We start from the raw sequence: 24,080 nt of genomic DNA, 5'->3' as shown, positions 1-24,080 counted from the left end.
AGGTTCTCTAGTCCACCAAGTCCAGTGCTCTGTTCGCAAGCAGAGATGGCCAGGAAGGTGGACGACAGGAAGCTGCAAATGCCCCCTTGGTGCCCGAGCTCGGCCACCCTGCCCAGCTGGCGACTCCTGGCGCTCGTTCCAACACTCAGATGCTCCATTCTGCCTTACCGTGGGAGGTACTGTGGCTCTGCTGGATGGTCACCTTGATGGAGGCTTCCTTCGGCCCAGCTCCGTTGCTGACCCGGCAGACGTATTCACCGGAGTCAGCTGCAGAAACTTGCAAGATCCGCAGGAGGGGGCCGTGGATCTGGGGAGAAAACAGCAATGCTGTCTGCGACTACATCAGCGCAGCGTGCAAATCTCCCCCCTTCCCTTTTTGTCACGTGCTCAGCATCTCTATCCCCCCACCCCAGCTTTATTTCTTTATTGGTATGCTGATTTATAATTGAGGGGCATTCTTGTTACTGTTCAAATTACAGCCCTTAAGCTATCCTTTCCGAAGGCTGTGCTGAGAAAATGTAATCTTTTGCATCCTTTGAAAAAGATAAGACATTGTTAGGGCAGCAGCTGGATGGGACCAACTACTTTGAACTCCTCCTCGTAATCAAGATGCCACGTTGGTGGTTTAAGGCAGGCTAGTGAGGCTCCCATGGGGCTCTCCAACTTCCCACTCTTTCGTTGTCCAGAACGAAGCTCTGCCCATCAACCAGGAGGCCTAACAGAGCAGGGGGTGCCCAGCAACCGATTCCCATTGGGCCCCAAGAGGGTCCAAACCTGGTGGTTAGCTGGCAGGGCCCCTCCTCGCCGATACCACGTGACGGATGCCCCAGGGTGGCCGGCCACCACGCAGTTCAGGTCCAAGGACTGCCCTTCGGTGACTGAAGAGGATGAAGGCTCAATCTTGACGATCGGTGAAACACCGGACGCTGAACAGACACACAGGGCAAGGAGAAGGGATTGTGAGAGCAGCCACACGGGGAAGCGGGTGCGTTCCAGGCCAGGTTCAGATATGCGACCCTTGGGGGGAGCTTGACCAGCTAAGCATATTGGTCAAACCAGCTGTTTGTTCTGTTGATTCTTTTACACTGTGTTTCGAACAGAGCCAGTGGCTGGCTTCTCACAGACAGAGATGCACGCACCGGGCATTGGAGCTGAGGATTATTCAAGCCCCACCAGAAGAAAGGGGTCTCCTTACCCCGAATAACCACCACTTCAATCCGGGCTCTGCCGACTCCCATCGGACTGCTGCCCACACACAGGTACACCCCTCCATCGGCCGCCGTGATGGAGGGGATCACCAGGGTCGCGATGTCTGTTCTCTCAGAGTGGGACTGCAGACACGGAGGAAAACCGTTGGGGGACCCTCAAGCGGCAGCTGACGCCCCAAGCCTCATGGGCCACATTGGGAAGGGACTGCCAAAGAGCCCGTGAGGGGCCAGCGCCAGGCCGTGCCACCACCAACATCCTTGAGTCTCAGCACAAACGAGAAAAGGGCGCGAAGCAACGGGCGAGGGGGAGGTGGAACCGGGGTGCAGCCCAGTTTCCAGCAAGGAACATTAAGGACCTTCTGCCCCGGAGAAACCTGGGAGGGTGGGAGGATGCAAAGCAGTTTGGGGGAGACCTCCCTTCTCTCAGATGGAGAACCAGAGACCAAAAGTGAAAAGCTGGAGGAGGAAGACAGACTCCAACTGCAGGGGCTTGTGCACGGGGATACCTGCTGGAGCTCCCGCATTCGCTGCCGGACAGCCTCCCAGCTGCCGCTTTGGAAGTGGAAGAAGCCAAAGATGGGAAGTGCCTAGCCCAGGAGGGAGCAAGGGAGAAAGAGAGAGGACAGAGGCTGCGAGAAAGATGAGAAGCACAGAAGAAAGCACGGCGGGGACCCTCAGCTGGCTCTGGTCCTGGCCCGGACCCTACCTCTGGCAACTCAGGGGCCTCACCAGGGACGAGGTCTCGGGCCCTCCTCCCAGGGGCCCGGGGGCTTACCTGCGGAGGCAAGCTGCCACCCTGTTTCTCCCAGGTGATGGTGGCTGCCGGGGAGCCTGCAGCCCGGCAGTACAGCCTGACGGTGCTGCCCTCATGCACTTCCGTCCGTTCGGGGCTCACCTGCACTTGGGGGGCGCTGGTACCTGCCCAAGAGCCAAGCGGCCGATCAGTTCCCCTCTCCCTCTTGGACCGTCACGGAACTGATGGCCCAAAGCCCCCCCTCCATTTTCGCTCTCTGGCTGCCCTGCTTAAATTCACCGTGAATCTCTTTTGCCTCTTGCAAGTCACATTTGGTTAGGTGTCGACTAACTGTCTCCTCTTCCTCCCTGAAGTAGAATAAATTCTCCCTGGTCCCTCCTGGGAAGATGGGGTCTGAGCCTCCTGGGCCTAGGGAGACCCTCGGGGAGAGCCCCCTCTTTCTTGATGTAACGCTGAGGAACAAGGAAGTGGGGGCAGAATGGTCGCTGGGTACCACCGCCCACTTGGATGGGGTGACTCGGGCACCCGCCCTTTGGCACGCTGGGCCCTTGTGGCCAGAGAGACACGGGCCGACCCACCGCCCTGACGTACTTTGCACTTGCAGGAAAGCTCGGGCCACGTGCTGCCCGGCGCTGCTTCGCACCCGGCACAGGTACTGGGACTCGTCGGCAGGCTCTACCGCAGGGAAGCGCAGGATCCCACCCTGGATGACGGCCTTGGGGGAGATCACACCCCCGGGTCCTCCTAGAGCAGAGAGAAAAGTTTCCCAGATTCCTGCTTTCGGGGAGAGGGTGCTGGAGACCCTCCGTTCTGCCCTGCCCTGGGTGCGAAACTGAGTTTGGAGTCCTGGAACACCCAGGTGAAAACACCGTTAGCCAAGCTGGACGCAAAGACGCTCCTTTCCACGCATCCTTTAGAAGCACCTCCCTTGGAGCCCCAGTGAGCGAGCAGAGCAGAGCCACGCAATCCCGCAATAAATCAGCTACGCTTTTTTGGGGGATCCACAAAGCCTCTCTGAATCTCACCCGAGTGTTTTAAGTTACGGTTAAAGCTCCTTAACATACACCCTGCTCAGAACCGTTGCCAGAATTAAGAACCTGCTTTGGTGACTAATTCTGACTGTCGTTCAAAGAGCCGTCAGAGCAGCGCAAAGGAGGCCGCGAGGGCCAGCTAGTGAACTTCGTCCCTTTATGGGAGTCACGTACTTTTTGCTCGGACGGAAGAACGAACGGGCAAGGCAGATTATTATGGGCCAGCTGAGTTTCCTCTCCCCGCAATGGCTTGGGCTGGGCATTTCTGGCAAAGCCGTCAGCAACCAGCAGAGGGAGCAAATGCACCAAGAGAGACACTGGCCGCTGGCGTGAGCTGCTCTCTGGTCAAGTGACTAAATGGACCTGTCCGTGTTGCTTTTGGCCTCAAGGCAGAAGGGGTTTGTCACGGCCGCCTTTGGAAGACTTTCTCAGCTTACAGTGCTGGGACTCCTGGAGGTTGCTCCCCCAGCCTGAACCTTCCTAGCTGCCAAGCCGAGACCAGCTAGATGCCAGCCTCGCCAGGGCCCCATCAGCAGCAGCAGCCGGGCTGGGCAGAGGGGTCTTTCAGCTCCGGAGCCACGCAGCGCTTACCGATCCACTCCACGGTGGGTTCCGGGCTTCCCGTGGCGATGCAGCGAAACTCGGCTGACTGGCCCGGCTGGACACTCAGCTGGGGGGGTTCAATGGTGGCTGATGGCTGGACGGCTGCTCCAGCTGCGGGCAGAGCGGGAGAAAGCAGGTTAACTTTGGCCAGGGCTGGGGAGGGCAGGGGGCCTGCCCACAACGGTTTCAGAGCCACGTTGAAATCCTGGCCAAGGCCTGAGATCACCGGCGGAAGGACCACACTGCGCGCATGCGGGCAGAGGAGGACCGGATTCAGGTGTGAGGCGTGCATTCAAAGAAACATGCCCAGAAGAACGGGGGTCGGCGGGGGGGGAAGGCGGATGGAGGAGTCTCTGCTGCCTTCCCCCACAGCCATATCGGCCTGCGGGCAAGAAGAGCAACAGAGCATCCCAGGGAACAGTACGCAAGGAGGAGGAGGAGGGGGGGAGGAGGAGGAAGAGGAGAAAGGCCTGACAGCACCAAAAACGGAGAACTGGGATTCCAGTGGAACTGGGCAGGCGCCTGCAGGCCAAACCGACTTACAAGGTCTGTGGCCTTCCAGCATTTCTACAGGACCATAGAACATCTGGGTCTTCGACGGAGCTGAAAACAGGGTTGGGGGAAGGGGGCGTGAAAAAGTGCCCGCGTGATGAGCCACTCAAGCAGGAGCCGTGCAAGTTCGGGAGCCTTCTTGAAAGGTCGGCCTCCCACGCCCAAAGCGGCTTGTGCTTCTTCCTCCATCCCGCCCGCCCCGCCCCGCCCCGCCCCGCCCCGCAGAGCCATTTCTTGGTCCGCGCCTGCTAGGAAGTGCCCAGTCCTGCGGGCAGCCTGGGCAACGCATCACTAAGGGAGGTCTGGGCTGCCGCGTGGAGCTTGAGGCTCCCTCCCTGGCAGCGCGAGACAGCGGAAGAGCCAAGCCCCACCTTGCACGTAGAGGGTGGCCGTCCCCTCGTCCATGTCAAACATGTTGGAGCCCGTGCAGATGTAGATGCCGGCGTCCTCCGGCTGCACGTTGCGGATCGTCAGGATGCCGTTGAAGTCCATGGCCCGGACGGGCAGCTTCCCGTTGTTCTGCCGTGTCCACACCAGCGTGTAAGCAGGAGACTGCGGAAGAACCAGAAGGTGGAAGGGGAGCGCAAGGGGGAGGGTCGCTGCACGCAAACTGCTGGAATTTAGGGCACCCGTCCTGCCAGGTTCCTGAAGGGGAGGCCGGTCTGCAGCTGATAGACTGGACGTCCGGGGGAGCCCCTGACGCTGAGAGGCGGCCACAGAAGAGGGCCGTGGTGCCCGGGCTTCCCCTGGGTGAACCTGTGGTCGTGCCAGTCTCGACAGGCCCACTTGGACCCGACCCTGCACAGCTCTTCTCCGGTCTGCGATTTGGGACTGCTAATGCCAACTGACCAGCCAAAGGCAGGACAGCTTCCGCGTGGAAAAGCTGTCCCCCCCCCGCCCACCTCTCTCTCTCATCCCAAAGACTCACCTTGCTCCTGGCCGTGCAGATGAAGGTGACGTCGCTGCCCGGCTTGACGTTTTGCACCTTCTGCTCTTCCACCGTCACGCTGATGGGCTTGCTGGGGCCTTCTGTGCTGGCAGAGAGAAGCCAGTGAGGGTCCCTCCTCGTCCAGCTGGAGCGGGCCTGGCTCTCTCTCACCGGGGAAAGGTGGCGCGAGCCCTTGCCAGCTCCGTGGGGATCCTCTCACAGACCTCCCGCGCCCAGCAGCCCACATGGTCGGTTGGCAGCAGGAAGCCTCAGCCTCACCTGTAACGATAACTTCGGCGCGGCTGGAGTTGCTGAACTGCGGGTTTCGGCAGGTGCAGATGTAGACGCCGGCTTCCGAGGGCTGGACGCTGGTGAAGTGGAGCTCCGACCCTGCAGGGGATTCAGGAAGGACAAGGTCAGGAACCACGCGGCTGCTTTGCCCACAGAACAGGCTCTGCCCATTGGCATCCTTGGCCTGACTTAACAGGAAGGCAGCCCCCTTTTCCACTCTCGGTCAGCAACCTGAGAACTAGAACCTTGGTTTCCTTGTGGGGCAAGGGCACAGAGCTGCTCCTTCCCCTGCAGAAGATCCCAGCTGAACCCCGGCCTCTCTAGGAAGGCCATCTCAGACCCAGGAGAGTAGCTGAGAGTGCTGGCGATGATGCCAGGCTAAGCGAAAGAAGCCACAATCCGCTTCAGGTATATTCTGCAGCCTCGACTGAGGCTCCCTGGACAAGAATGGGACCCCGCACCCCTTCCTTTGACCGCCTTCTGCAGAAATAAGACTCTCCCTTGGCGAGGTCCCTCTCCCCGTCCACCCCTGGGCATGCACGCAACTGCCCCCCTCTTCGGGGCCTCCCCCCGCCTTTGCAATCTGCCCAGCTGGGGAATGGCACAGACTCACCTTGCTGCCTGCGCTGGGCGGTACTTGGCACCGGGCGCCCGTCTTCCCGGGACCAGTAGAAGTAATGGGGCGGCTCCCCACTGACGTGGCAACGCAGCGTCACTTCACTTCCCTGAGAGACAGTGGTCCGGGGGGGGTGGACTTGGATGACGAGGCGGGGCTTGTCCGGAGGTCCTGAGAAGGGGCAGGAAGGGTGAGAGTCCGAGGCGAGGGGGCAGCTAAGCTCCCCACCTCCTGACTGCGAAAGACAGGGCCTTCAGCTCCCCCCTTTCGTACAGTGATAATTCCCAGCTACCAAGCCGGGGCCTGCGGCATTCTCACTCACCCAGAGGAACGCACTTCTGTCCGCGGATGTTGGGGTTCCCCGTATAACCGGTCGCACATCTAGGGAGAAAAGAAGAGACCCGTTGGGAGTGAGGGAGGCCCTGCGCTCTCGCCCGCAGGGTCCGGAGAACTGCCGCCCCCTTCCAGGGAGAGACGCACTCACTGTTCACAGTACTGGCCGGTGTAACCGGGTTCACAGGCGGTGCAGCGATAGCCGCCTCCCTCCAGGCTCTCGCACGTCCGTGAGAATCTGCCGAAAAGAAAGAGCGCGCGTCCTGAGGTCCGGCTGGGAGAGATTCCTGCCCGTCCCTCCCCAAGAGAGCAGACGGCTTACTGGTTCTCAGGATCTGGCAGTGGGCAAGCGCACGGCTGGCAGTCCTCGGGGGTCCCAGCGGTAGCATCTCCATAGTAGCCGGGGGCACACCGTTCGCAGAACTCCCCAGCTGCCTGGTGCAGGCAGTGCTGAGGAAGGAAGGAAGGAAGGAAGGAAGGAAGGAAGGAAGGAAGGAAGGAAGGAAGGAAGGAAGGAAGGAAGGAAGGAAGGAAGGAAGGAAGGAAGGAAGGAAGGAAGGAAGGAAGGAAGGAAGGAAGGAAGGATATAGAAAGAGGAGGGAGGGAGGGAGGGAGGGAGGGAGGGAGGGAGGGAGGGAGGGAGGGAGGAAGGAAGGAAGGAAGGAAGGAAGGAAGGAAGGAAGGAAGGAAGGAAGGAAGGAAGGAAGGATATAGAAAGAGGAGGGAGGGAGGGAGGGAGGGAGGGAGGGAGGGAGGGAGGAAGGAAGGAAGGAAGGAACGAAAGAAGGAAGGAAGGAAGGAAGGAAGGAAGGAAGGAAGGAAGGATATAGAAAGAGGAGGGAGGGAGGGAGGGAGGGAGGGAGGGAGGAAGGAAGGAAGGAAGGAAGGAAGGAAGGAAGGAAGGAAGGAAGGAAGGAAGGAAGGAAGGAAGGATATAGAAAGAGGAGGGAGGGAGGGAGGGAGGGAGGGAGGGAGGAAGGAAGGAAGGAAGGAAGGAAGGAAGGAAGGAAGGAAGGAAGGAAGGAAGGAAGGAAGGAAGGAAGGAAGGAAGGACCGTCATTGTGGGGAGGGGGAACAGAAACCCAGAGCAAAAAGAGACTTGAAAAGGGCACAGCGGAAGCCAACCTACCCATAAGTTTCCACTGCGACTTTTTCCAAAATAAAATGTCCATTAAAAAAAGCTCCGTTTCACCAAATTAAGAACAGAATAAATGGATGCAGGACATCCAAAACTGGCAGTTTCATCACTGCAAAAATATTCCTCCGACTCCCAGTTGCCTCACCCGCCCCGTGTATTCTTCTCTCGGCTGCTAGATTCAGTGCCAGATTTAGAGCACTGGTCGTGCCACGGAAGCCAACTTTTCTGTTTCTCAGTGAGAACTCAGGGGCTGAGCCCTTGCCAGGCGCGTGGAGTATCCCAGTCAGGCCCTCTGATCTCCTCCTGGTAGGACCACAAAGGGTCCCTCCCTCCAACAACCCCCGCCGCCCGCCATGACAAGTCACACATTCCTGCTCATCCCTCTTTGCCCACGTGTCTTGCGGAGTGGCAGAGAATGGGCACCAGCCAAGAAGGGGGCTCACCGAGCAAGTGCCGGTCTCTGGGTGGCAGGACTCCGAGTGCCCGTTGCACTCACACAGCGTGCAGTGGCCCAGGTACAGCCCGCCACCGGTGCGGGTGTAGCCGGCAGCGCAGTCCTGCAGGAGAGAACGGAGGAAGCCAGCCGTCAGTGCCCTCAACGAGGCCTCCAAGCCCCACCAGGCCCAGCGGCTCAGCTCACCTGGCAAGAGAGGCCCTGGTATCCGGGGGGGCAGCGGCACTCTTCCACTTCCAAAGCCCGGGGCAGACTGGTGTAGGTGGGCACCGCGGTCTCCATGCTGACGCCAGCGATGCCTGTCGAAAACATGTCTGTGGAGTGCGTGGCGCGGATTAGGATCTCGTCCAGGTCTGCGAGGGCCATCATCAAGTGCTCCCGGGTGGCCGGCTGCCCGTCTGGCCGCTTCCAGAATTGCTGGGGAGCAAGGGGGGCAAAGGAGGCAGGCTGAACCCAGGAAGGGGCAGGGCAGAGGCCGGGCGCAGGACCGGCAGCGACCGCTGGGCTGCTTCTACGACTCGGCCGTAGAGGCGAAAGAGGCTGCCCAGCTGGGACTCCACCCGGTGCCCTCGACCCTCGCGCTGAGGGCAGCTGCGTAGGGTGCAGGAATGCCTGCCCCCCTCCCCGCTGTCAGGCAACACTTCCCAAGCCTCACCTCCCGGAAGACCACCTCGAAACTCTTGCGTTCGTGGGGTCGCAGCTCGGACAGGTAGGCCACCAGGGTGATGTCATTGCCCTGAAGGAGAGAAAATGCCAGGCAGGGCCTTCCACAGCAGCCGGGCAGGCCCCCAAGCAGCACACCGCATCCGCCCTGCCCTCTCCGCCGCCTCATCCTCTTCCAATCCCTTCTCCCAAGATGGGGAGGGGGAGGCTTGTGGAAAGCGCCCCCCCAGCTCTTTCCCACCTCTCGCCTCTGTCTGGGCCACAAACCGACTGCCCCCAACCCCTCTCCAGGCACCCCACACTCAGGCTGCAAGCAGCATAAAGACGAACGGGGAGTCCTGGAGCAGAGCTCCCACCTGCCCCCCGGGCCAGCCCTTCTGAGCCCCCCCGGCTTACGGTAATCTGCACGTCTGCATCAGGCAGTGGCGTGCCTCTCCCTCCAGCCGCGTAGGAAAGGGTGTAGCGGAGGCGTCCCCCGTAGGAGCCCACCTGTAAGGACGAGACGCAAAGCCTCGGCTCACTCACTCATTCGCTCCCCACGCCAGGTGGGCTTCTGGACCGGCCACCCCGATCTCCCGGCCGGGAACGAGAGGAAGCGGGCTTCGAGGCGTGGCATTTCGGCCGCCAGCACCCCTTCGTTTGCCCTGGGGAAGATTCCTGTCCTGGCAGCTCAAGGCGACCTCCGCCACCACCACCTGCTTGGACCCAGCAGGTAGTTTATCCTCTCTGTGGCCCAGCGAGGTAGGCCAGGCGAGGGTCACCCTGAGCTTCACCGCCTCTCTCTGGACCAGGGCGCTTTCCTCACAACAGACAATAAATTGAGCAGGCACAACAGAAGACCCAAGACGGGATTTGCGTCTATCTGGTTAGCAAGCAAGCTTTTCCTCCAGATGCGCGGGTGAAGTTACAGGAATGCCCACGCCGAGGGCAAAAGGACTGGTCAGTTAAGCTTCCTCAGAGCTCCTGCAGAATATAGATTTATATTTTCCCAATCTAAACCTAAACAAAGGCGTAAACCATGACTGGATGAAACCTCCTTCAAGTAAAAGCTCCGGAAATCAACTCGAGAGCTCTCGCTTATCTAAAGCCAAGACGACAGAGCGGCCCCGCAATATTACTAAGTGCAATTATTATCTTTAGCGGTTCCCACGCAGGCAGAAGTTACGGGAGGCGGCGCCAGGCTGTGTCTGCTCCTGGCCCGGCTGACAGCTCTGCGCCTTCCGGGCCTTCGTTCGGCCGTCGTTCAAGACGACCGAGGACGAAGAGCAAGCGTTGCGGGGCCAGAGCACAGCCGCACCAGTCGATTACCTGGTTCCCCAGGAAAGACCTGGGCAGTTCCCAGTAGAGAGTGCCTTCGGGAAGCTGGGAAACCCCTCGGTAGAGCAGCCGGTGCTGAGACAGAAGAGGGGAGCCAGTTGCAGCGGGCGCACGGGCAAAGCTCGCGCACCCCGGCGCAAGGCTTGCCCCGTTCCGCAGCCCACCAAAGCCCACCCCTCGCCTTCACGCACGCACTCGGACTCCCCCAAGGAAAGGGGTTCCAGAAATTCGAGGTGGAACAAAGTACCCCCTGCACCCCTCTTCTGCCCTTCCCTGCCTCCCTCCTGGGTCCTTCCAAACTATGGAAAGGAAAAAGGAAAATGGCTTGGAGGGAGGGACAGGGAGGAAGAGCAGGTCCGTCCCCAAGCCCCACTGCACCACGCAGCCTGGTCCTCTGCCCCAAAGGCAGCGAGTTCCCCATACTTCTGCACCCACAGAGAGATGCCCCATCTCTTGGTCGGAACCGGAACTCAGGGCCGGTCAGGAGCCCTTCCAGGACGCTGGAGCTTCGACAACCGCTTCCCAAAGCCGACTCCCAGCCCCGCTCGCTTTGCCTGTGGAATGACCACCTAGAGCAACCTGAGCCCCACGCAAGGTACCTTTGGGGCCTCGGCCCCCCTGAGGCGGTGCTGGGAAGCGGAGAGCAGGTCGTTGGAGGCATCGAGGGACCGTCCTTTGGGAAGACCACCTCCCTGGACCCCAGGACAGAAGGAAGGAAGGAAGGAAGGAAGGAAGGAAGGAAGGAAGGAAGGAAGGAAGGAAGGAAGGAAGGAAGGAAGGAAGGAAGGAAGGAAAAGAAGAGATGTTCTGAGCCATCCAGGCTGGCAACTCAGCTCCAGCCCAGCTCAAAGGGAGGGAGGGCTTTGGGGCAAAGTTGCCCGGGGAAAGCAGGGGCTGGCAGAGCCCTAGGCAGGAAAGATGTACCTGGGGGGGTGAGCCAGGAGGGGCGGCCAGAGAAGGAGGGAGCAGAGAAGCCCTGCCTGGGGAAGCAGCAGAGCGAGGGGGGGGCGGAGGGCCCCTGCGGGCCACAGAGGGCCTCTGCAATCTGGCCGGCGGAGGGGGCTTGGGGGGGCCACCTTCTGCCACAAAGCGGGAAAGCATCTCCCAGATGTCGGCGTCCTGTCTCAGCTGGGCTTCCCGGGCCTGATGGGGGAGCAGAGAAAGAAGGGAAGAGAAGCAGAGAAAGAGCGAGAAGGGAAGAGAAGAGAAGCCGAGGGCGGTGGGCTTCCACAGTTCCCCAGGTCCTTCCCTCCTGACTCTCACACCGCCAAGCGGCGCCCTGCCTCGCCCACGGCACACTCCGGGCCAGGGAGGCTCCGCGCCTCTCCCGGGCCACGCAGGGCCCGTTACCTGAGCGGCTCGCTTGCCCCTGCTCTCGGGGGCCAGGGGACGGGGGATCCGCCCCGCGGCCACCTCCTTCCTCAGCTGCTCCTCCGAGAGGGACGTGGAGTTCTGCCGGGAGGGACGGAGGCTGGTGAGCGGCCGTGCCAGCTCCCCCCTTCCGGAGCCATCGCCCCGAAGGTCTCCCCTCGTCCCCGAGGAGCGCCAGGACGCAACAAGAGGCCAGCTGCCAAACTCTGGCGGGCAGGGTGAGCCACCACCGAGGGGAGCCACCGCGGGCGAAGGGGACGGCCGGAGCCCCACGCGCTGGGAAAGCACGGCCCCACCGGCACCTCCCACCAAGGCCGATCCCCCAGCGTCTCAGCCCCACGTGCCCCCTGGCCTTCTGCCCCGTTCCGCCCAGCCTCCCCTTGCAAGGGTAAGCCTCTTCTACAAATTTGGAAGGACGCTGGTGCCGAAAGGAGAGGCTCTGGCAAGCGAGACGCATCGGATCCCCCGCATCTCAGCCAAACACCAGGGGTGTCAGGAGCTGCCCCAAAGCCTCTCGGGCTCATCCTGCCCTGCTCCTTTATAGGCCCGTGCCAGTGTACCTTGTGGGCACGACGCATCCGGGCATAATAGGTCTCCCCCTGGCACGCGGTTCGGGTAGAAAAGAAGGAACAAAAAGCAGGAAAGAGAAACAGAGAAGTCAGGTAGAGCGATCGCTGCCTTCCCACAGACCCTGGCCTGATGGGAGACTCCCAATGGGTGTGTATGTGTGTGTGCACGGACGCGTGTGTGTGTGCCAGAAAGCATCCCAAGGCCACAACGTGCCTCCCCCCGATCCTGATCCAGACGCCCACAGCTCTGCCCCCTGTAGAATCAAAAGGGGGAGAAAAGATGCCTTTGGGCAGCTCATGCTGAAACTTGTGGCACTTCCTGCCACCAGATGACGTGGCCCTGATGGTTTTAGAGAAGGGGAAGCTTTTAGGTATGAGAAAGGCACGCAGGTTGGACAGTGGCGGAAAGAAGCCTGCCAGGTTAGAGGTAGGGACGTCGTGCGCCCGTCTGTGGTCTCGGTTCAGATACCGTGCGCATGGACTCCGGAATCTACCTTGACTGTCACGTGGGCTGGGGAGAGGAATGCAAACTGGAGGGAAACCCAGGGAACTCCTGTGACGCCAGGGGTCGGAAGGCCCTGATGCCCCTTTGGGGCCAGCCTCCTCCGTGTGGCACACTCACTGGAGGCGTGGACCTGCCAGCTCTATCCTGGCCAGCCGGCAAGGCTTGCAGGGAGGGGCAATCCTTTCTGAGTCCTGCACCCCAGCGCCCTCCCACCCGGACTCACCTTGTCCCCCAGGTAGGCGTCCGGGAGCTGCCAGTAATAGGACTCCTGGCCCAGCTCCCCAAATCCGCCGTAGGAGAGCTGAGGGCCCTCGGGGGACATCTCCACCACAAGGCCGGTCGGGAGGCGGACGCTGCGCTGCCGGTTGATGAGCGCGAAGCCCTGGAAATCTCCAGGCTGGAAGGAGCTGGTGACCTGTGGGGGCAGCGCAACCGGCTCAGGAGAGCCTGTCGGGAGACCCCGTCTTCCCCCGCATCCCCGGCGGGAAGCTCCATCGCCTTACCACGTCCCGGTAGTAGGACGAGCTGGTGCACTGCTGGGTGACCCCCATGCAGAAACAGGGCAGGCAGCCCGCCGGGTTCTCCGCACTCAGGTGGAAGTGGTGAGGGCGGCAGCTGTCGCAGGAGAGGCCCTCCACGTGGCCCTGAAGGAGGCAAAGGCGGCTGTTGCTCCGAGCGGGGAGGCAGGAAGCAAGGGAGGCTGGCTGGGGCACGGCTGGACACCTGTGGGGATCAGGCCCAGCAGGGGCAGGCCTGAGGGGAGAGGGCGAGCAGGCTCTGCAGAGTGGGCTTGCGAGGAAGGGGGGGAAGCCCGAAGGGCCCTCCCTCTGCCCTCCCGGGTCTCCCCCCGCCTCACCTTACACTGGCATTGCCCACTGGCATCACACTGGCTGCTGACACTGCCCTGCGGGTGGCAATGGCACCGGGAGCTGGAATCTGGTGGGAGGGGTAGAGGAAAGGAGCTGTGGTCTGGTGTGGGCCGGATGGTTCTTTCCTGCCTCCCCCCTGGCCCCCTTCTGTGCCATCGCGCGAGGTCACACTTGGGGCACCCTCTTCTGTCCGCCCTGCTCTCAGTCTCACCGGTCCAGGACTGAGTCCACCCTCCTGCGGGACCAGCCCCCAATCGCCCAGCTGTTCTCCTTCCTCTGGAGGCAGAGCTCACCTGTGCAGGGCTGACCCTGGCTGGGGTTCCCAACGTAGCCGGGAGCACACCTGCACCGAGAGATCAGGGTTCAGTTGAGGAAGCCGGACCCCCCCCCCGCCTCCAAGGCCAACGCACAGCCCCTTGCCTGGACCACCCTGACGCTGCCCGAGGACAGAGCTGAGCACCGGCTTTGCCAGGGCGTCGAGGGGAGGCCCAGCCCTCTCGGCCAGCCTACCTTTCGCACTGCCGCCCGATGTAGCCCGCGGTACAGGAGTCACAGGTCGGCTGCCCATCTGCGTCCACAAAGCAGGTCCTGGTTTCTCTGCGAGGGAGAGAGGAGGGAAAATGCAAAGGGGCCTCATGTGGCAAGGGTGGGGCTGCCGAAGGTCACGGGTTGCACCTACTGGCTGGCCGAGGATGGTCCATGGCAGGGGCACGGCTGGCAGTCCCTGGGTGTCCCCTGCTGGGCATCCCCGTAGAATCCAGGCTGGCAGCGTTCGCAGTGGTGGCCTTCCGTGTGATGCTGGCAACCCTGGGGAGCAGCGGGAAGGCACGGCTCAGCCGTGAGGGCCAGGCTGGAGGAGGTTCCCAGCCTGCTTGCCGCCCAGGACCCTCCTTGCGCTGCCAAGGGGGTCACCCTCTCCTCCCGCTCCCAGCCTCTGGCCTGCCCACCTGGCAGTCTCCCGTCTCCACGTCGCACTTGGTGGCGTGCCTGTGGCAACTGCAGGGCTCACAGATGCCCAGATAGAGGCCACTGGTGGTGCGCGTGTAGCCAACGTCACAGTCCTGCAACAGACAAGGGAGTCTGCAGCTCAGCAACAGTAGGGGGTGGGAAGTCCACTGTCCCCTGGGCCATGCGAGGTTTGGGCTGCCCCACTTCCTGGGTGCTTTCAGACTGCAAGTGGGGCTCCATGCCATCCTGAGAGCCCTCTGCCAGGCTCAGGGAGCGATGCCAGGGTCCCCTCTGCCTTCTCACCTGGCAGGATGGCCCTCGGTATCCTGGCGGGCAGGTGCAGTCCTCGACCTCCACGGCTGGGTTCAAGCCTGTGGCATGTGGCACTGCCACGTCCATGTGGATGTCGGAGATCCTGTAGGAGGGAACCAAGTTACGACAGCCCAGAGGAAGGCAGGAATGAAGGGCGAGCTGCCGAGAGCTGCCCCCGCCACAAGCCACTCACTCAGCTCCCCCGGTCTGGCAGAGCTCAGGACCCCCAATATCCCCCTCCTACCTGGTCTCCGAGGGCTGCTCAGCATAGGAGGCACGGATCATGAAAAGATCTACGTCAGCCAGCGCCATCAGGAGGTGCTGCCGGGTGGCATTCTGTCCATCGGCACGACGCCAGGCTTGCTGAAAGGCGAGACGGGGAGGGGAGATGCTTAGTCTGGAGGAGGGTGACCTTCTCTGAGGGTGGAGAAAGGAGAATGACCCAAACCCCCGGCCGGAGGGCCTTCCTCTTGCACAGAGAGGCTCCCCGGTCTGCTGCCGCCAGTCCGAGTGGTCTCTGCTGGGCAGATGAACCAAAAGTCCAGGTCGACCGAGGGCTACCTGTGGCCAGGCCAGGCCAGGCTCTCACCTCCCGGAAAGGCACCACAAAGGCCGCTGGCGCCCCAGGCAGGGGGGTCGTGGCAGCCACGTGCTCCAGGAAAATGCCGTTTCCTTGCAGCAGAACATCAGGCTGGCCACGCAGTGGAGGGGAGCCGGGGAAGGCGTCGTGTGTGATGGTGTAGCGCAGCTCTCCGCCGTACGAGGTCACCTGCAGGTGGGCAGAGACCGGCGTCAGAGCTGCCCCCGTAATTCCTCTGCCGGGTTAAAATCTGCAGAAGCCGCCTCTTCCTCAAGGAAGGACTTCCTTTGCTTTCAGAGGGGCGACCGGTGGGGAACGCCGGCACGTCAGGCGTCAGTCTGGGCGCAGGGCGCTCCCAGCCTCCACCTGACCCCCAACCCCACTCTCCTCTCTTGACACAGGTTCATCCCCAAGTCTCCCTTCAGCCCAGCCCCGCACCTTGTCGCCCTTGAAGCGTTCGGGCAGCACCCAGTAGTAGACGTCCCGTGGCAGAACGTGGAAGGAAGAGAAGGTGAGCTCCGACGCCCCTGTGAAGCGGATCCCCTCGCTGACCGTCCGGGTGTTGGCAGAGTTGGCGAGGCTGAACTGCCCCCTCTCGGCATCCTCGTATGCCAGCTCCACCTGGAGCAAGGGGCAAGGTGGTTGGTTGTGGGAAGGGCCCCGGAGGGGGCTTCGGGGTCCCGCCTGTCCCGGGGGTCCCCGCTCCCTCCTAGGTGGGCCGAAGGAGTCGGCACAGGGGCGCTACCTGGTCTCTGCTCCATGACGAGCTGGCGCACTGGCGTGAGACCCCCATGCAGAAGCAGCGGAGGCAGCCGTCGGGGTTCCCGTGGCTTAAGTGGAAACTGCCCGTGACGCATTCGTTGCACAGCGGCCCCTGGACGTTGGGCTGGCGAGAGAGGCAGAGGTCACCCAGAGTGCCAAAACGGTGGCCGGCTCCGTAAACGGACCACGCCTTTGGCTCCCAGACGGTAACGGCTGAGTTCATGCAGCCATCTTGAGTCAAGCCACCAGTTTGCTGGCTCGCTGTGAGCTCTGCTGTGAGAAGGATGGAGGAAGCCCCGTCTCCTCACTCCCCCTGTTCCCCCCAGAAGGAGGGGGGTCTGCCAAGCAGATCCTCCCAACAGAGACTTGGGTTTGGTTCTGCGTTCGCGTTCTCCAGGGCCAACTCTTCGCAATATTTTCATCTCGCGCCCTCTCAGATTCAGAAGTTAGGAAAGGAAAACGCCAACGCCACAAAGGTTGGTGGGTCGGTGTGTCTGCACATATGCGCAGGTATTTGAGCCCCTCCTAATTTGGAATTTCAGAATCCTAAGGCCAAATTTCAAACCTTCATTTGGGCCCTTCATTTGGCTGAACCCCGGAACAGCTCCACGTGCCCAGAGGCAACCGTCTTGGGGAACAGCTGAGGCAGGAACCGGGTCGCTGTGTTTTGAAACGTGGGGAGGGGGGCTGTTTGCCAGCTGCCTCCTCTCCTTAAGGCGACTGCTCTACCCCAGCCCCACTGGGCTTACCTTGCACCGGCAAGCCCCATCCAAGGCCTTCCTGCCCCCTCGCTCATCGCAGAGGACCGGCTCTTTCCCTAGAGAGACAAACGGATAGAGGAGAGCCGCCTTCTTCGGCCCTGGCCTAGCTGAAACCGGCCCTCTTGGGGGATGTGGGGCTGGTTGCGGGGACGGGGAGGAAGATCCCTCCGGGAGGGTGAGGCGGGCTTGCTCCAAGACAGTCGAAGCCTCCCACCATAGCCGGAGTAAAAGCAGTGATTTCGGACCAGGTGACAAGGGGTTTCTCCAGCACCCTCCCTCTCCCCGGGAACAGTTTACAGCACGGGCGGTCAGTCCCGCGGGGCCTTCAGCTTTGAAACAGCCCTGTCGGGATGCCAAGGAGCTCACCTGGAGTCTGGACGCTGGGTGGGGCTCCTGCAACCGGCACGCACTTCCCGCCCGGCAGGATGGGGTTGCCTTCATAGCCCGGAGCGCACCTGCGAAGACAGGGAGGGCCACAACCCGTGAGGGGCTTCTCTCTCGAAAGGAACCCCTCCAGCTGAGGGCCTCCCGGGGCAAAGGAGGAGGAAGGCTTCGGCTGGCACCCCGGCCGCCCAGGAGACCCTCCGGCCTTCCTGCTTTGCCCGCGGGGGCCCCTTCGGATGCGTCGCTTTGGGCTTTTAACCTTTCGCAGCGGCGTCCTGTGTAGCCTGGGAGGCAGGCGTCGCAGGTCGCCTGTCTGTCCGTATCCAAGAAGCACGAGTTGGAAAACCTGCCAGAGGGAAAGTGCCATCAGGGAGGCTCTGCCACGCTTCCAGCGACACCCACCACGCAAGCAGCAGAAGCTCCAGCAGTGCAGCAACGGAAGGTGGCCACGGAAAGGCGCTTCCGTGGCGGGAACCTTCTCTCAGCCACCACGTGCTTAGTCTCCTTTCCCGGGGGAAAATCTAGACCTGACCTCCCCCCGCCGACATAATCACTGTCACCCATATAGAAACAAGGGCGACAACCTGCAGCTTAATGCTGAATTTGCCCGGCACTTCCCCCCCGAAGCCCTGCCCCCCTCACCTGCGCGGAGCTTCGGTGTATGGGCACGGGCAAGGCCGACAGGCTGCCGGGGTGGCGTCGGTGGCATCCCCAAAGAAGCCCAGCTTGCATTTGTCACACCGCGGCCCTTCAGTGTTGTGCTGGCAATTCTGAACGAAAAGAGAGGAGCTGCGGGGAACGGCTGTGAGAGGCTGGACCCTGCTTGGATCGGCCCCGGGCGTGGGGGTCACCTTCTTGATCTGGGACCTCGCGATGGAGCAAAGAGCCCAGAGTTTCACGCACGGGCGGGCAGAGGGGGCCGCCTGCCTGGGCTCAGCATAGCTGCATTTCGGGAGTTTGCAGGCCCGTCAGATCCAGGAGAAAGAAAAGCGTGCTGGGGGGCCGTGATGGAGGAGTCCAAGGACTCGGGTGTCCCAGCTAAGCAAATCTTAATCTTTTGCACTGGTGCCAAACAGTTCCATTTGCCAATGTCAGGAAAGGCTTCGCTGCTTCAAAAGTTTCCTGGCAGTTCTCCGACGCTCCTTCTCAGACCTCAGATTTGGAACCCCGAATCTACCCTGGCAGGCCCAGGTGTGTGAAGCGTCTTTCAGGGAATGGGGCAGCCCCCCATCCCCAAACCTCAGTGCCCCTCCTGCCCCTCCCCAACTCCCACCGTTGACCCACTTGCTTGCTTACCAGGCAATAACCAGAGGAAGGATCACAGGTGCTGGAATGGCCGTGGCAGCTGCACCCGGAACAGGTCCCCAGGTACGGGCCGCCGGGCACTCGCTTGAAGTGAGGGTCGCACTGCTCGCAGGACAGGCCGGAGTAGCCCACCGGGCACCTGCGGAAGGACAAGCGGAGTTGAAAGCAGCAGCGACCACAACTACCATCTGCCCCTGCCAGCACGGACAGCGTTTGCACGAGGGGTCAGTGCAAAATATGCAGAGCGTCGCCCTTGTTCTGGGTAGTTCACAACGGCTCAGGGCGGAAGCACCTTGCCCAGACAGGCCTAGATGGGGGTTTCGTGGCCCAGCCAGCCCAATAGGTCTCCTCAGGGTAAATGTTTATCTCCAGCACTGGCAGCAGGCAACCAGGGTTGTCCTGGGCAAACAGGGAACAGCGATCTTTGTGGGATCTCCCCAGCCACAGGAAACAGGTCTACGAAATGGCCGTTCCGTGCCAATTGGGGGTGGGGGGCGAGCAATGTTTTGATGGAAAAAATCTGGTGCCTGATCAGAGTTGAAGGCATGGGTTGTGGGGGCTGGAAAGGGGGAATACAAGGATTAGAGGAATCCTAGAGTGGCCTGTTTTTCCAGTCCTCCCCGTAGGCTCCCATCTCTACGATGGATGGACCTTCCATTAGCCCGCCATTCCCTGTTCAGACCCTCCGATGGATTAGTTTGACCCATAGTGAACTAGGGAGTAAGCTAAAATGTGACTCCAGAGCAGACTTGATTATGGGGCACGTATGATACAGCAGCCCGCTCTTCCCCCAAACACATTACACAAGCGCCGGTGCTAGAGATACCCCAGAACGAGCCCCACCACAGCCTCCCGGCTGGCACCTGCACTCCTCCACGTGATGCGCCACACCCAGGCTGGTGACCTCTGTGGTAGTGGTGTCCATGATGATGTTGCTCAGCCCCACTGTGACCATCCGGTTATCGTAAACCGTTTGGATCATGATGGCCTCCAGGTTCTGCAGAGTGAGAAGCAATTCCTCCCGGCTCACCGGGTCCCCGGACTCCTTCTGCCATTTCTCCTGTGGGCGTAAGACATTATCAGACGGCGCCAGTCTCTTCTGCTCAACTAGAAGCATGCACATGAGTGAGTTCTCCTCCTGCAGTGTACAGCTTGGCTTATTCCTTTGAGCCACACATGAGTGCCTCGACAGTTTCCTGAACCTGGGATCCTCCAGATTTTCCAAGCAAGCGTCTACATATTGTGGTTCCCAGGGTGAAAAGGGACACTATGCTCAGCGTCCTGAAGGAAAAGGGTTGGCCCTCCTCCATCGCACCCAGCCCGGGCTCCCTTTGCACTCACCTCAGTGAAATGGACCTGGCGCTGGTTGACCACAAAGGGGTCGGGAGGCACCGGCAGCCAATAGAGCAGCTTCTGCCCATTGCCCACAATGACCACATCCGGCTTCCGGACGGGCTCCGACTGCCCTCGGCCCAGATGGTAGCGCACCGAGAACTGGAGAGACCCTCCATAGGAATCCACCTGCAGGGCAAATGAGGAGCAGTGGTCGCGAGGGGGTAAGCAGGCATTCAAGGGAGACGGCTGGGCACCCGGGACACGTGGCATCCCCCGCTGCCCTTGCCTTGTTCCCCAGGAACTGCTTGGGGAGGGTCCAGAAGGAGTCATGCACGAGGAAGCGCCTAGAGAGATCGACCAGCTGGAACTCCTGTGCGCCGCGGTCAATCTGCATCTGCGTAGAGGCGAGGGGAGGCGTCCCGGGCGGATCGGACGTGGTCACGTTCACCCCTGAGGAAGAACGGGCAAGGCCAGAAGCCGAGTGGGTCGGGGGGCTAGGGAGGGCGAGAGGGCGCCTGGGTGCGCTGGGCCTCCCCACTGGCTCACCTTTGAAGTTGTTGTATTCATCGAATCGGAGGTGGATTCGCTGACGGTAGCGGCCGGTGCCGCGGCACACTTTGGCGACCCCGAAGCAAAAGCAGGGCAAGCACTGGCCGGTCCCTTCAATGTGGAAGTGCCTTTCGGGGCATGGCCCTGGACGGGGAAGGCGAGGGAGGCTCAGAGACCGAGAGGGAGGTGCTGGGGGGGACTTCATCCCCAGCAAGTCCTGGCCGGAACGGATGGGCACGATTCCCCAGCCCTCCTCCTCCTCCTCCTCCTCCTCCCCCCGCAGCTCACCTCGGCCAGGCGTGAGGCTCAACACGCCATCAGGAATGCCGAAGACCATCCCGCGGGCGTTGATGGCCTCGCAGGTGTAAGCTCCCTGGTCGGCCTCCTTGACATCCCGGATGACCAGCGTCCCCCGGCCGTTCTCGCTGGTGAAGGTCACCCTGCAGGCACAGGGGGAACTCAGCACCCCAAAGTTTTGAGGGGGCGGGGGGTAGGCGGAGCTCGCTGCGGGGGGGGGCCTACCTGCGGCTGCTGGGAATGTGACCCCAGTTGAGCCTCCAGGAGATGACGGGCGTTGGCACGCCCACGGCCACGCAGGTGAAGCGAACGGTGTCTCCTGGGGCGGCCTGGATGGACTCCTCAGGGGGAGTGATTACCTGTGGAGGGACTGGGGCAGAAGGGGCAGGAAGGCAACAACGCAAGAGCTCAAGCGGGCGCGGCCAGGAGGGGCAGCCGAGCAGGGTAGAGCGTGGGGCCGTGGCCAGCTCTGACAAGGATGCAGAGCTGAGGAGAACAACCTGCCCTCTGGGCACACAGGCCCCGTGCGCTTCCTTTAGAACACTCTCTGGAAATGGGGGCAAGCTGGGGATTCAGGGGTCACCAGCCCAATTCCGCGCCAGCCTTATGGGCTACCCGGGTACTCAGGAAAGGCAGAACGAAACAAAGGAAATGGAATTCTCTGCCACCGGTTTCGGGGATGGGCCGCTGGCTGAGAAAACGAAACGTGCTTACGGTCCAGGATGGATTAAAAACACACCGGTTTTTGACGTGAATACCAGTTCGTGAGGGGTGGTCTACCCATACTGCAAGGATTATGTAAAGCCTCCAGTTCCAGAGGCAGCCTATTCTGGAGAACAGGCAGCTGCTTTGGGGCTGCCTGGGGGGACCTGCAGCCCAAGAGGCGAGCCCCCCTCGCCAATCCCCTGGGAAGGAGCTGGGCTCTCCGTTCGTTCCTCCCACCCCCCCACCCCCAGCCCGCTTGGCTTCCTCGCACTCACTGCAGCCGATCTCGTCCGAGCGGTCCAGACAGTCGGCCTCCTCGTCACACTGGTAGCTGGCTGGGATGCAGGTGTGGCTGGAGAGGCAGACGAACTGGTCGGGGCCACAGGTGTCTCCGGGGCCCTTGGTGGCTGCAGGGAGGAAGGAGGGTGTCAGCCATGGCAACGGCCCTCGCTGCGCCCGGGACTCTTTACCGGCTCCTCCTCTTGGATTGCTTCAGGGGTCCTGCGAGCCACTTTCCAGGGCCTGAGCTTTTCCAAACGGACTGCCAAGACCCCACTTCAAGCCTCCCCCTCGCTTGCGTTTTGGCTCAGGTGCTACGTGAACCCAGCCCCGTGAACCCCGGCCGAACGCAATGCCTGAATGCTGCAGAAGGCGCGCCCCCCGCCCCCGGCAGAGCTCTCGATGCTCACGGCAGTTCAGCTCATCTGAGCCGTCGGCGCAGTCGTTGTCCCCGTCGCACCGCCAGAGCGTGAGGGCGCAGTGCCCGTTCCGGCATCTGAACTCATTGGGTTCGCAGGGTGAGGGAGTGCCTGGGGGGGACCAAAGGAGAGTCACTGCGGCGGCTCTCTCTCTCTGTCACGCACGTGCACGCGCCCCAGCTGCAGCCCGAGGGACTCACCGCAGTTCTGCTCGTCGCTGCCGTCCGAGCAGTCCCTCTCGCCATCGCACACGTAGTCCCGCGGGATGCACTGCCTGTTGGAGCACATGGCCTCGTCTTTCCGGCAGGGACGCAATCCGGGGAACAGCGGGGGCTTGGAGAGCACGACCTGAGGCAGCAGGGTGACCGGTGCTCGGCGGGTGGTGACCGGGGAGGTGGTGGCAGGGAGCCGGGCAGTACTTGGCCACGGGGAGGGCACCGAGGGCCACTCGAATTCTCCTGCAGCAGAGAAGAAGAGCGATGGGTCAACGGGACGAGGAGAGGGAGCGGCGGAGGACTACGCGAGTCGGCTGGGCCCGGATGCCCAGCCCTGAGACTGAGAAAGCAGAGGCGTCCGAACGCAAACTGCACCCACCCCCCTCACAGGCTGTTGGGGAAGGGGTGGGTGGAGGCAGAATCAGGGCATGCTCAGAAAGACGTGCAGAGGCCGAGCCTCCCCCTACCGCAGCCATCCTCATCCGAAGCATCTCCACAGTCAGGGTGTCCGTTGCACCGCAACGCCTGGTGTACGCATTCACCGCTGTCGCAGGGAAATTCCCCGTGGGCACACTCGGGGGGTGCAGGCTCTTCTGCGGGGCAGGGCGAGAGAGAAACAAAGCTGAGCCCCCCCTTGCGGTGAAGAGGATGAGGAACCGCAGGCCACTGACAGCCCCAAACACTCACCGCAGTCCAGCTCGTCCGACATGTCGCGGCAATCCGGCCGCCGGTCGCAGAAGAACTCCCTGGGGATGCATTCACCGCTGCGGCAAGAGAACTCCTCCGCAGTGCAGGCCCGGATCTCTGGGGTGACTGGAAAGAGAGCAGGGGGTCAGGATGTGGCCGTGCAGGCGTGAAGACCTGGCCAGGAGCAGGGCCCCTGCCCCTCCACAGGACGAGGAGGAGCACGGAAACATCGAAAGGGCCAGAATTCCTTTCCTGCCTCTCTGGGCTGCCGAAAATGCAGAGCCCTTCCTCTCCCACTGCACCACATGCAGGGATGCGGCCAGGACCCGGGGGGCAATCCCACATCTGACACCCCAACGCTCAGGTTATGGGTTCGAGGAGCTCATCCTGGAGATCTGCAACCCTGCCACGACCCTTGGGGATGCAAACCGAAGGGGTTTGGAACGAGAAGCAGAACTTCCATGTTCTGATTTTAAAGCTTTGCCGCCAAAGACCTGTTGGGGGCTCGCCTCGCAATTCCGTCATTCAGCCTTCACTTCAGGGCCCCATTGAGCTCTTTCAGCGGGACACCCCCAGGTCAGAACCAAAAATGTGCAAAGGGAGCGCGTGCTGCTTCCCCCACACTGCGATGGGACCCAGGCCCTCCACTGAACTCCCACCTCCCACCCGGCTGGAGAGCAGGACCCCTTGCCTTGCTCATCCAGGGCCAGTGCACACAGACCTCACAGCACACAGCAAGAGCTAGAAGCGCAAGGCGAGTTCAGCAAGATGCAAATCCACCCCCCTCAAAGTATAAGAACCTCCCTTCTGCCAAGAGCCCCTCTGGTCCCCAGGTGGCTTCCCACTTTTGCTCAGCAGCGCACGGGCCAGGCACAGCCACAGGACAAGACCAGGAACTGGGCCAGTGCAGGGGGCCTGGCGGGCAGTGTCCCCAAGGCAGACCCTGCTGCTCCAGGACAGGGTGGGAGGCTGCGATGGCCCACCGGCGGGACCCCTCCAGCTTCTCCTGCTGACTCTGAGTCAAGCGAGCTCAGTTCACGGGCTTGGAGGAACTGCCGGCCAGCGTCCTCTCTTTGCTGGGGAGGAAGACGCCCTGCCTGGCCCAGACCCCTGGAGCGCGCAGGAGCCAGGCAGCAGCGCACAGCTGCCCGTCACACAGAGTCCCAGCTTGAAAGCTCCATCGCGGGCCTGGGAGTGGCAAGCGCTCAGTCAAAAGGCCGAGATTCACATGCATACACACGCACGTCCACACGGAGCACAACGAGATGGGTGCAAGGAGGCCTGAAAAGGCCCTGGGGAGGGCTGGGCGTGCAGGAGGGGGCCGCCAGCAGATGCAATGT

General features: G+C 61.9%; 1 protein-coding gene across 23 annotated transcripts in view; it reads right to left on the bottom strand.

Annotated features, from left to right (window-relative positions):
* Positions 1–24,080, bottom strand: part of HSPG2 (heparan sulfate proteoglycan 2) — a 63,950-nt gene that overhangs the window by 18,891 nt on the left and 20,979 nt on the right. For 6 of the 23 annotated variants that reach the window (XM_088136884.1, XM_088136886.1, XM_088136885.1 and 3 more), the window contains 51 exons: positions 22,741–22,866; positions 22,521–22,646; positions 22,039–22,296; positions 21,830–21,949; positions 21,416–21,547; positions 20,661–20,805; positions 20,427–20,578; positions 20,136–20,282; positions 19,876–20,039; positions 19,596–19,775; positions 19,118–19,314; positions 18,246–18,393; positions 17,592–17,719; positions 17,209–17,295; positions 16,932–17,020; positions 16,554–16,621; positions 15,788–15,928; positions 15,481–15,663; positions 15,052–15,231; positions 14,707–14,825; positions 14,454–14,565; positions 14,150–14,263; positions 13,882–14,009; positions 13,713–13,799; positions 13,496–13,545; positions 13,190–13,269; positions 12,837–12,977; positions 12,557–12,748; positions 11,820–11,858; positions 10,813–11,340; positions 10,488–10,580; positions 9,880–9,963; positions 8,968–9,060; positions 8,564–8,644; positions 8,095–8,325; positions 7,898–8,011; positions 6,639–6,766; positions 6,468–6,554; positions 6,306–6,364; positions 5,981–6,154; positions 5,356–5,466; positions 5,077–5,177; positions 4,520–4,700; positions 4,140–4,199; positions 3,585–3,707; positions 2,554–2,706; positions 1,984–2,126; positions 1,715–1,795; positions 1,196–1,331; positions 775–926; positions 169–307 (listed from right to left, as the gene is read on the bottom strand). In XM_088136884.1, the coding sequence (XP_087993010.1) occupies positions 169–307; positions 775–926; positions 1,196–1,331; positions 1,715–1,795; positions 1,984–2,126; positions 2,554–2,706; positions 3,585–3,707; positions 4,140–4,199; positions 4,520–4,700; positions 5,077–5,177; positions 5,356–5,466; positions 5,981–6,154; positions 6,306–6,364; positions 6,468–6,554; positions 6,639–6,766; positions 7,898–8,011; positions 8,095–8,325; positions 8,564–8,644; positions 8,968–9,060; positions 9,880–9,963; positions 10,488–10,580; positions 10,813–11,340; positions 11,820–11,858; positions 12,557–12,748; positions 12,837–12,977; positions 13,190–13,269; positions 13,496–13,545; positions 13,713–13,799; positions 13,882–14,009; positions 14,150–14,263; positions 14,454–14,565; positions 14,707–14,825; positions 15,052–15,231; positions 15,481–15,663; positions 15,788–15,928; positions 16,554–16,621; positions 16,932–17,020; positions 17,209–17,295; positions 17,592–17,719; positions 18,246–18,393; positions 19,118–19,314; positions 19,596–19,775; positions 19,876–20,039; positions 20,136–20,282; positions 20,427–20,578; positions 20,661–20,805; positions 21,416–21,547; positions 21,830–21,949; positions 22,039–22,296; positions 22,521–22,646; positions 22,741–22,866 (6,885 nt within the window). The remainder of the gene's footprint in view (positions 1–168; positions 308–774; positions 927–1,195; positions 1,332–1,714; positions 1,796–1,983; positions 2,127–2,553; positions 2,707–3,584; positions 3,708–4,139; positions 4,200–4,519; positions 4,701–5,076; positions 5,178–5,355; positions 5,467–5,980; positions 6,155–6,305; positions 6,365–6,467; positions 6,555–6,638; positions 6,767–7,897; positions 8,012–8,094; positions 8,326–8,563; positions 8,645–8,967; positions 9,061–9,879; positions 9,964–10,487; positions 10,581–10,812; positions 11,341–11,819; positions 11,859–12,556; positions 12,749–12,836; positions 12,978–13,189; positions 13,270–13,495; positions 13,546–13,712; positions 13,800–13,881; positions 14,010–14,149; positions 14,264–14,453; positions 14,566–14,706; positions 14,826–15,051; positions 15,232–15,480; positions 15,664–15,787; positions 15,929–16,553; positions 16,622–16,931; positions 17,021–17,208; positions 17,296–17,591; positions 17,720–18,245; positions 18,394–19,117; positions 19,315–19,595; positions 19,776–19,875; positions 20,040–20,135; positions 20,283–20,426; positions 20,579–20,660; positions 20,806–21,415; positions 21,548–21,829; positions 21,950–22,038; positions 22,297–22,520; positions 22,647–22,740; positions 22,867–24,080) is intronic. The other 17 variants (XM_088136888.1, XM_088136893.1, XM_088136903.1 and 14 more) reach the window with 12 other exon arrangements.

Source organism: Python bivittatus, unplaced genomic scaffold, assembly GCF_059951505.1.
Source record: "Python bivittatus isolate LINGU-HERP-01145 unplaced genomic scaffold, Pbiv_v1 ctg000090_np1212, whole genome shotgun sequence".
Taxonomy (NCBI): domain Eukaryota; kingdom Metazoa; phylum Chordata; class Lepidosauria; order Squamata; family Pythonidae; genus Python; species Python bivittatus.
This window is presented reverse-complemented; position numbering and strand designations above follow the sequence as displayed.